Consider the following 10,526-nt stretch of genomic DNA (forward strand, 5'->3'; position numbering starts at 1 on the left):
AAGGAAAGAGACTGAAGGAGAGGGGGATTCCTCCTGGGGATAAGTGCATCAAGCCAGAACAAACAAGGTCAGAGTGCTTCACTAACACTGAACCGCCATCTCCCCTCTTTGGACACACCATTAACAATCCCACTCCATTTCTCTCTGTGGGAAGGACTCACCAGTCTTTTTCTTCTTAGGTTCTTTGCTGAATGCCCTCTCTGTGCAGTTCAGAAGGTCACTCAGAATATCCATTGTTTCAGACTGGTTCTGTTTGATCACAAGCAGACAGTAAACACCCTCTCTAAATTCCCCACGACCAACAGCAATAGAAAGAATATACCCCATATCTAAGAACCTCTCTAAAAGGTACAGGTATTAAAATGGGCTACTACAACCCCTCCGCAGAAGAAAATATGAAACTAAGTAAAAATTGCTCCACTCATCAGCAAATCAAGGGTAAAAATAATTCTCAGGCCAAGTTTTGTCCCTCTAAGTTGATGTCTACAGCCAGGGTAAGAAACACAGGTTATTGGCTGCTCGTTGCCCATTTTTAGAAGCCAGAGGCTGTGAAAGATCAGATGTCTGAACACAAAGAAACTGTGCTGCCCAGTGTTCAGATATCCCAACCATGAGCCCACTTTGCACAACTCAAAACATGCTTCAGAGGTCTTACCTTGAAAATATGAACAGCCATTAAAAGCAGAAGCTGCTGGAAAGCAACAACTTTGGCACTGTCTGATTTATTTTCCTTCTTCTGCAGATTCTTCACAGCCTGAAGTGTTCTGAAGAAAGAAAATCTTTTGAGTTGCACAAAACTACAACAGCAAATCTTCTCTTACGATCAAACTAAAAACATGACCAAATCTATAGTACCATTTTCTGTACTTAATATTTATATTTAAATTGAACATACGTATACTACACAATTTTAACCCAACAATAGCATCCGAGTGTAGCTCAAAAAAAGCTCTGCACTTGAGCATAGACTAGATTTCTAACACTACAACCAAGACATAGACCTTTACAGAAAATCAAGGTCAGCAAAGACCACCAGAAAAAAGTCAGTGAGAAGTTAATATAGGCATTAATAGAAGAAAATACCAGCAGAGTTACGATCACCCTCAGGAGGGGGACTACGAGCAAAAATAAAAAATACATGGCCACCTGCACATTAATTAACACGCAGAAAGAACAGTAATGGGGTGATGAGAAACAGAAAAGGATCCTGAATGCAGGATACTCAAAGGGAGGAAACAGAATTGTCAATGTGAAACAGCGCTGCTACAGCAGCCAGAACAGCAGGAGGAGGATAAGAGTATAAAGCCCAAAGAGAGACTAAGACCAGGGTTTTTCCACCTTCCTCGTCTCACCACCCCAGCATCCACTCTCCAAAGCTTCTCACCTCTCCCAGGCATCCCTCTGCTCCTTGGAAAAAGGTTTCACAGCTTTGACATGCTCACTGGAGAGCAGCTTGTTGGCATACTCAACAAGGAGAAAGATCCACAGCTTCCCATCTGCAGTCACGCCATGGATGTGCTTCTCCCTCAAAGCTGCAGCCTTTGCTGTGTCCCCCAAAACAGTCAAGGTGTTTAAAGTCTGAAGTAGCCTACAAAGAAAAACAGCCAGCATGTTACTGCCAGAGGAACCAGATGGCCGCCTCACTTTCAAAATAACACCCACTGGCAGAGCACTCTCACCCCAGGGCTCTGGTCACTCAGTGCAACTCAGATTCACAGCACCTAAGTTTCAACCCATGCACATCTCCAAGCACAGTAATGTCCCGCTCATTGTCTTGGTGTCCCCAAGGACACTGCTTTTTACTCTCACTGTTCACCATTCTATGACCCACCATGTCCTTTACCTTCCCTCTACTAAGAGGAAAGCTGGAGAGCCAGCTTTGGCAACCACCTAAAAGTATCTGTTATTACCAACTCCATCTCCCTTAGTACTGGGAGGACTGCAGAGCCATCAGCAGCTCTCAAGCAGAGCAGACAGAAAGCCAACAAAAACCCACCCCATCACCTCTCTCGGGTCCTTCCACTTCTAGCTTGCAACAGAGACAACAGAAATCTCACGAGAAAAAGCAGTCTGAGCTCAACTCTACATCTACCTCATCATCACATAATATATTCAGCAGGTTTGCCATGCAAAATTAAGGGCTTGTTGGACAAAACTTGAGGATCTTTGGGAAATCCATATAGTATCTTCTTAAAAAAAATCCCTGGTACTGGAATCAAACAAAAGCTGTAATACAAGCTGACAATCCCAAACCTCTCACCTTGACATTCACAGGTTGATCTTATCCCATATGAAAAAGAGAAATGTCAAAGCTTAAGGCATGCAAGCAAAATCCTTACCCAAAGAAATAGTTTTCTGCCACTGAATGAGCCTCTGCATCTAGGGGCTCTGACGGAAGGACTTTTGTCTCACGTATTTGGGAAGTCTTTTTCTTGGCCTCAAAGAAAGCGTGGAAGAAGCAAAACCTAGAATTGACAGAATCAAGAACAAAATTAAGAGTCCTCTTGGTGATAGCAAAGCAAAACCAGCCCATGTGTGCAAACCAAATAACACCACATGTTCACTACATTTTTATTCAAGGACATCAAGCACAGGAAAAAGTCACTATTTACAATAAGACCTTTTCCTCAGAGTACACAGGGTAAAGAAGAGAGAAGGATACTCAGGGCTTCACAAAAGTGAAGTGCCAACACTTGAGGCAACACAATACAATACTTAGGTCATCAGATTTGGGTCATATTCCCCAAGACTTTTAAACTGACAGATAAAACTTATTAAGAACTGATGCAAAGGTTACAAGTAATATTTTCAAGCAGCCTAGGTAACCAGGAACCTAAAATTTACTGAAAACAAACAGGACTAAGAGGATTTTAAGTGTCTGAACTACTTACGACAAGAGTTTGCCCAAGTCTGCAGAACGTATTCTGAAAACAGAACCTAGTATCCCAAATGCTTTAAGATATGGAATGTTTCCACTACTGAATTTGCCTGGTGTCATGAGGACAGTGTACTTGGATTATTGCTGTAGAGCTAAACAGAATTATCCCAAGCACATACAGCATTAAGCCTTTAAATCACTCTCACCTGGAAATGTCCATCACAAGGCTCTCATCTTTATTCGCAGGAATTTCAATGATGTTAGCAAGTCGGTGGACGATCCATTTTCTTAATCGAACAACCTTATGTTGTGCTCTTTCAATAAGGAAGTGGACACAATGAGTAGTTTAAACACTAACCCGAAATAAACACAAACCACACAAGACACTGCAGCAAGAAGTGACTTTTAGGTATTTAGAGGCTTTACGCTAAAGATGGCAAAGTTATGTAGTAAAAAAGCAACAGGTACATAAGAAGAGATACAATTTTCCCAAGTTTGCCTTTTACTATGCAAAATACAGTCTATTTACCCCACTGCAGTTTAGCAAAAAGCACTTCAAGAATTGCAATAGTCAACGGAGTGAAGCTGTAGGTGCACGAGTACCACAGGGACATAGTGTTGTAACAGCTTACATCATCTTTGGAAGAAGCCCCCCGTGAGCAACCCCGTACCCACAGCACCAAGCTGTAGGTACTCACCAAGCAGCAGTGCAAAGGAGCATAGAACTTTCTCTAAGAAAGTTTTTCTAGCTAGAAATTGCTACAAATGCCTATCACGGTTTTAAGTATTTACAGGCTACTCTTGAGACATGGAAGTGAGTGCTTTGATGTGGGCAAAGGAGATGAGAGCCAGGTTAAGAGTCAGATAAAAAGGGATGCACAACCCCTACAAAGGCCTGAGAGTCTGTAGTGTAAAACGAAGCCACTGGGCATTTTTGCCAAAGCAGTTGCCATGGCTAGAAAAACAAGAGAAACAGCTTCTTCAGTGATCCAGTCTGCTTTGTTCAGGCTGGCTGACTCTCACCATGCTTGCTCCTATTTGCAGAATAGAATTTTTTGCCAGAAGAAGAGATAGATGTTGGGCTAAATCTTTTGGGACAGAGGAAACAGAGCAGGTGACAACTGTCAACTCATGGCAGGGAACCAGCAAATGCTGGCTGTCCAAACCAGACTTCACGCAGGCAGCTACTCTGATCACAAAAGAGAAAGAAAGAAGGTGCATCATCTGTACACTCACATGTTTCCATTTTCCTGGTTCTGTTTTTGCCGGTTACTTGAGAAGTCTAAACAACAGTCAAAGTCTGGCCTGAGGAACATGTCTTTGAGCCAGTCCACGTATTTTTGCAATGCTGCTGGCTGCAAGTGTCCTACTACTCTGGAAGAGCTGGAAAACACTGGATAGCCTCGATTGGTGAGAGTAGAGAAGCCGATGATCACTGCCAGCTGCCTCTCCTGGTCATCGCAGTTGTTCAGAAATTCATCTATATATCCTTCCATCTCCGGAGCAAACTTAAATCGGTCTGGAAGCTGAAAAACACAGTCAGATGAGCAGGTTAGGAACTAACACTGAGCCCGAGTGTCTTTGTAAGTACAAGTAAGTTTATATATTTGACTGCATTAAGTAAATTAAAGTCACATGCCTGGACATGTGTCATCAGGCACACAGCAGGTCATCACTGTCACCTCATGATCTTCCTCACACAGGAGCAAGCACTGTAAGCAACCACAGAATCCCATCATGTACCAACTTCAACCCTTTAATTTGCACCTTCCCGAACAGTCAGGCTTCAGCAGGCTGGGCCACATGCTGGCTAGCACAGCCAAGCTGACCAGCTCCTATTTTGGGTGAAAAGTTCAGAGCATTTCTCACATCACCTGCCTTAGACTTTCCCTCGATTCGGAAACTCCTCCAGATCAATTCCAGTCTCGTCCAGCAGCCCTGGAGCCTGCTGGCCTACAGGGGGTAGAACAACTCTCATCTCCCCAATGTCTCAGAAGCATTCAGGCATTCTGAAAGGAGTGAGAGTTGACAGGTTTAACCTAGAAATGACATCCTGAGGTGTTGCTGCTTTGTGTCAAGTCCTACACTCAGTCCTGCCACTGGAGAAAGTCAAAACGTAGAAGGAAGCACCACAGTGAGTATTACATTTAGAGCAAACCCCACACATCTAATGCTGCTTTGCTAACAGAACAGAACGACTGCAACATTCTATTCCCCCTGATTTTTTGGGCCCACACGAGGAGGCTTAGGGTTATGTTACCACAAAAATCCAAGCCAAAGCCTGTTTTTATCAATATGCCGCTTTTATTCTTCCTCCCGTTAGTGCAGGGCTGTGTTGTTTGCTGGCTTCACAGGAGGAAAGGAGCCAGAGGAGTTCCAAAATCGAATTCCCAAACAAAATTTGTGCTTAAACCTCAGATGTGGTTATTGAAACAAGCACTAACACAAACAAAAGCATGAGTTGTCCCTTTTTGTCTTTGCCTTCAAATGCTCATGCAACTCCCAGCACAACGACAGACAAAAAGGAGCTTCTGGACATACAAAATCAAAAGGACTGTTAAAGGATGACAAATGACATTGTCAATAGGCCCTTCCTCCGCTCCCCCACCGTTAGAGCTTTCTCAGCAACATCAATAAAAGCAGGTGAGCGAGTGCTGAACAATTTCAAAACCCATAAAATAAGTTTGAATGAAAAATAAATGGACAGGCAACGACGATTAAAAACAGTTCATACTCAGCCTGCTGCAATCAGTGGTCATATGATAACCTTGCTTTTAGCAAGACTCCAAGGCCTACAATTACATCAACTTTTTGCATAAGAGACAGCATGGAAGTAGAAAGGGGAGTGGAGAGGACCTCTACTCAGGACAGGGTCTTTAGCCCTGAGCACGAGGACTTCCAGAAGACCCACCTGAGTCGTTACCACGTGTTGTCCATAGTGCTGCATCACCTTCCCTTTGAGAACCATCTGTAGCTGCTCCAGAGACAACAAGGGGAGAGCACTGCCCAGCAAGCGGTAGCACATATAACTGAGTGGAAACAAAGAGGATTCCCTCAGGTAGAAGAAGTAAAGCCACACGCAAGGGTAAAAGAGAGAGAATAACTGGTGGGGCAGGCTACATGGAGCATGCAGGAAGGCAGAAGTTAAAAATTCATGGATCCTGTGTTCAAAATTTGACTTTCCGCAGGCCTAAGAAAAACTTACTTAGGTTTTGACTACACAAACTTACTTAGGTTTGGCAACAACTTGCTGTGAAATTTGATCAAAATTGCCCAATGAGCTCAGGAGTTATTACGTAGACAGCACTAGCCTTATTTCTGAAAAAAATCAGGCTAAAAAAGCAACATTTCTGAGGATAAAAGAGTATTTTCAGACTTACCCAAGAAAAAAAACAAGACTTCAATTGCTCAGGCTTGGAAAATGATTTCTTTTCACGGGGATACTCATGTAATAAATTACAAAAAAATTTTGTAGGTGCACCTCTACAACTCTTAAACTCTTGATCTAAGAAAGACCTAAACCTTGCCACAGACTGCCTTGCTATGGTCCAGGTCAAACTACACTCCCCTAAAAAAATGCTGACAGATTTGTAGTCTTGATCTTGCATCATTTTATACACGAGTCTCAAGAGACAAATAATCCTACAAAGATCTATTAGAAAAGGGGCTGGAATAGCTCCCTTTGTGATGTCAGCCATGGCCATATTCTACTTAAAAACAAGGACCTCATCAGAATCCAAACCTATCCAGGCATTTTAACTCAGTCCATCCCATAAAGTACAAGTGCAGCAGTATTAGACATAAATTTCAGAACTAGGGTTTATCTGCACAAGAGCTGTCCTTCTTAAACCACATAAACCAGAATGATTCTCTCTCTCAGTTGCTTAGAGAGCAAGGGAGAGTACAGCTTCTCTGACAAGTCTTGTAGGAGCAAGGTATAGACTTAGGACACCTTTATATGCAGTGAGGGGCATCGCTTTTATGCGCTGTCCTAGTTAAATTTAACATGAAATTTGTTATATGTCAAAATTCTACGAGAAATCTTACTAACTCCTGGATTTAGGTCCCCTATAAAGTTTCCACGAATACCTAAATAACCAAAAGCAACCATCCCCGTTGGGTCCCCAAGTGTTGCTTGATCTAGTTTAGAGGCGTCCCTGCCCATGACAGGGAGGTTGGATCAAATGATCTCTAAGGTCCCTTCCAGCCTAGGCCAGTCTATGATTTTATGATTTTCACATGGTTCACGAGAAACCATACGTTCCACCCTACTACAGGGCAGTAGAAAGAACAGGGCAAGAAATGCAAGGGTGACAACAAACAACTTCTGTTAAAACAAACCTCACAGGTCCTGATTTCTCTTTCAATAGCCCATTCTCCACACCTTCTTTCCAGAAGAGTTCAAAGGCATCTTCCTTCAGTGAAACTTGTAACAAATCAAACACCACACTGGGCAGTTTCTTGTCCTTCTTCTCAGACTTGGCAGCGCTTTGCAGAAGCTCTACAAGTCTAGAAGAAGAAAGAAAATAATGCAAGAGATCCAGCCTGCAAGGGCTTGCTGAAGGTCAAATCCATCCCGCTGAAGGACAGAGCAATTAGAGCCACATTTCTCTCACTGCTAGCCAAGAAATCAAAAATGCTTCTTATTTAAGAACATACCTGGGAATATTTTCCTCGTTTACAATAGTAGGTGAGCCAAATAGCTTCTTCAGCTTTTTAGGTTTCAGAACACCTGGGAATTTCTGTATGCCCACAAGCAAAAGATGCAAGTTCTCTGGAGATGTGAAGGCTGAAGCGAGGTCACTTCGCAAGATGCCAAACAGGACCTCCTCAAACACACTTTCAGGAACCTAGACAGGAATGAAGGTGAAAGCACATGACAAATATCTGAGGGCACTTTACTATCTTGCTGTGTAATATAATGAAACATCTGCATTGTGGGGTATTTGACTAAAATCTTGCAGTGTTCTGGAAACTTTAAAAAGAGTCTTGACAGTGACACAACCAAAAATAAGTAATGGATGTGCCCAGTACTACCACAGTACCCAGGTGCTAAACTGTGTGGAATTGGACATGATGCTGTCATCAGACAGCAATTCCAGTCAACTGATTCCAGCTGCAATTGTTCTCTTGCTGTCCAACTGCTTCTGTCTGTACAGCCATGCAGTCCAGGGAGGAGGAAACACTCTCCTATCAGCTTTCAACTATATTTTCCAAAAATAAGTTGTTTCAATAGGATTTGCTGGTTAAAAACTGTGTTCGTTAGTTTTAGAGACAACTGGAGCCAACATTTTCACCAATAAAATAAGAAATGCACAAAACCTGCTTTAATTTGTATTTTTTCTACACTGGATTCAGATGACATTCAAACCTAACATCAGAATTAAATGATCCAGAACACTGGCACACAAAACTTCACTTACTTTAGCTTTCACATCTACAAACAATATCCACATAAAAGAAGGGAATAAATTAACTCTCCTCTTTTGCTACATATTCTGAGTTCCTTTACTCCATGTCCTTTCAATCAGACCAAAATTCAACCTTAGGCCCAGTCTTGGCGCATATAAAAACGTTTGCTGTCCAGAGTGTTCAACCTACTTCTATCCAAAAGAGCAGACAGTCTCACACACCATCCTAGCAAGTCAACTGGGAAAAGAAACAGCCTGTGGGTTTATCTGTGATGAAATCAGACTCAGTTAAATGAGAGCACCCTTCCCAGAATAAAAGCACCTGCCCACAGATGATATAGGAAACAGCTCCCACGGTTCAAACTCGCTCTTGCGCACACACCCCTTCAACTTTCAACTACGAACGAGCTAAGGAAAAAGCAGTCCCCAACGGAAAGTCCTCCCTCCTCCCACCCACCACGTGCTGTGGTGATACCTCAGACATGATGTCAATGAGAGTTTTGCGAGGGAGATCTCGGAGGTGTGCTTGGTGCTGTGCCAGCTGCTGGAGAAGCTGGATGCTCTCCAGCAGAGCTTCCTGGTCCTAGAAAGGAAAGATAAATGAAAATCAGAGGACATATACCAAAGATTAAGCTGAAGGCTCAGGTAGTAATGCACTCTGAAGATCCTTACATCTGCTAACAACAAGAAACCTATAGATTGCTTCCTGATAGGTCACTGAGCTTTTCCCAAAATGGTGTTTTCTGGCTGTATATGACAACGGATCCCCTCCTTCCAGGAGAGGCAAGGAACCTCTTGTACTATCTGACCTGTTCCTACAGTCATTCTAGTCAGGAACAGACATTTAAAAGGCACAAGAAAACCACAGATAATGCTAAAGAAATTAACTGAACTTCATGCTTCAAGTTCCATCTCATCAACGAGCCAGTGACCCAGCCTTTCCCTCTAGATCCTCTTTCCACTGCAGACAGGCCCAGAACCAGTACCAAGCAACGTGACAATGGCAACATTACCTTAACAAGCCGGCCTGATTGAAACAGAGCCATAACTCCAAAAAAGTTTCCAAATGCAGCATTTCTCACAAGTTTCTGAAATGGAAAAAAATAAAAACAAAGGAGGCGTGTTAAAAATCCACTTCACCGAAGAGTTAGAATTCACATTCAGCTGCAGCTATGAGCAGTGGAACAATACGGCTGGAAGATCTAACCTCGAACACTGTCATATAAAGATAACATACTGAGAAGCACTCCCCTGCATTATGTTTAAGACTTGTCCTAAATTATCTACATGAATGAATCTTGGCTAAAACAGGGCCAGGGGACAATGTCATCAATGTCCAGTTTTCACAAATACTTCTGGTATTTCATTATAGTCATTTGCTTTACCAAGAACGCCAAAACTACAGCCTGCAGGCACCATGCCTTCAAAGAAGAGAGAACAGCTAATTTAAACTAGCTGTCGGCAAATGCTGTTATGAATCAACTCACCTTTTTCACTTTTTCCAGACTGTGTTTTTCCTTGATCTGTTCCAGGACACTGCAAATTGGAATCTCCTCAAATGCCTGCAAAACCTGGAGATGGATGGAACAGCTCAGTTTGCAGTTCTTTCATTTTATGAAGTTTTATCAGGTTCAGCATAGCAGCAGACGTGCTGCTTTATTAGGCCAGAAGAGGGACAGCTACATCAGTAAAAGATGTGTCAGAATAGGAACTAGAGTAGACATAAATATACCTGCTGATATTATTTTTTCCCCTGTACATGGCATAGCAGGATTAATAATGAGAACATTTTGCTGCAACTGTATGACCCTATAACAGAAGCAATTTCATCATGGGCAAGGTGGGAAGAACACAGGCTCTTCTGCATTACCAAGACGATGACAGATCCCACTGGTGATTGCCACTGCTGGGATGCCTTGCTGTTACCAACATGAACAGAATGGTGAGAAAGAAAACCACTTTGAAGTGTGTGTTAAAGGGCTGCCTTTTCGGATCTCAGAATCACAGCATCTCTTTATTTGGAAGAGACCTTTCCAATCGAGTCCAACCATCAACCCAGCACTGCCAGGTGGCCACTAAACCACGTCCCTGAGCATGTCCCTGACATGTCCCATTGTTTAAATCCCTCCAGGGATGGGGAATCCACCCAAAACCTGGGCCAGCCTGGGCCAGCGCCCACCAGCCATTCCTGCCCAGAACTTCTTCCTAATACCCAGCCTAACCTCCCCGGCACAACT

General features: G+C 43.0%; 1 protein-coding gene across 1 annotated transcript in view; it reads right to left on the minus strand.

Moving 5' to 3' along the window:
* MYBBP1A (MYB binding protein (P160) 1a) overlaps positions 1 to 9,893 on the minus strand; it is a gene marked incomplete at its 5' end in the record, with an annotated part of 56,058 nt that extends 46,165 nt beyond the window's left edge. The window contains 12 exons of the mRNA XM_009866700.1: positions 162 to 249; positions 656 to 764; positions 1,385 to 1,588; positions 2,340 to 2,465; positions 3,085 to 3,192; positions 4,115 to 4,404; positions 5,790 to 5,907; positions 7,220 to 7,387; positions 7,538 to 7,728; positions 8,765 to 8,872; positions 9,303 to 9,377; positions 9,777 to 9,893. Of these exons, the coding sequence (XP_009865002.1) occupies positions 162 to 249; positions 656 to 764; positions 1,385 to 1,588; positions 2,340 to 2,465; positions 3,085 to 3,192; positions 4,115 to 4,404; positions 5,790 to 5,907; positions 7,220 to 7,387; positions 7,538 to 7,728; positions 8,765 to 8,872; positions 9,303 to 9,377; positions 9,777 to 9,893 (1,702 nt within the window). The remainder of the gene's footprint in view (positions 1 to 161; positions 250 to 655; positions 765 to 1,384; positions 1,589 to 2,339; positions 2,466 to 3,084; positions 3,193 to 4,114; positions 4,405 to 5,789; positions 5,908 to 7,219; positions 7,388 to 7,537; positions 7,729 to 8,764; positions 8,873 to 9,302; positions 9,378 to 9,776) is intronic.
* Between the last annotated feature and the right edge of the window lie 633 nt (positions 9,894 to 10,526).

This window comes from Apaloderma vittatum, unplaced genomic scaffold, assembly GCF_000703405.1.
Source record: "Apaloderma vittatum isolate BGI_N311 unplaced genomic scaffold, ASM70340v1 scaffold13323, whole genome shotgun sequence".
In the NCBI taxonomy this organism is placed as follows: domain Eukaryota; kingdom Metazoa; phylum Chordata; class Aves; order Trogoniformes; family Trogonidae; genus Apaloderma; species Apaloderma vittatum.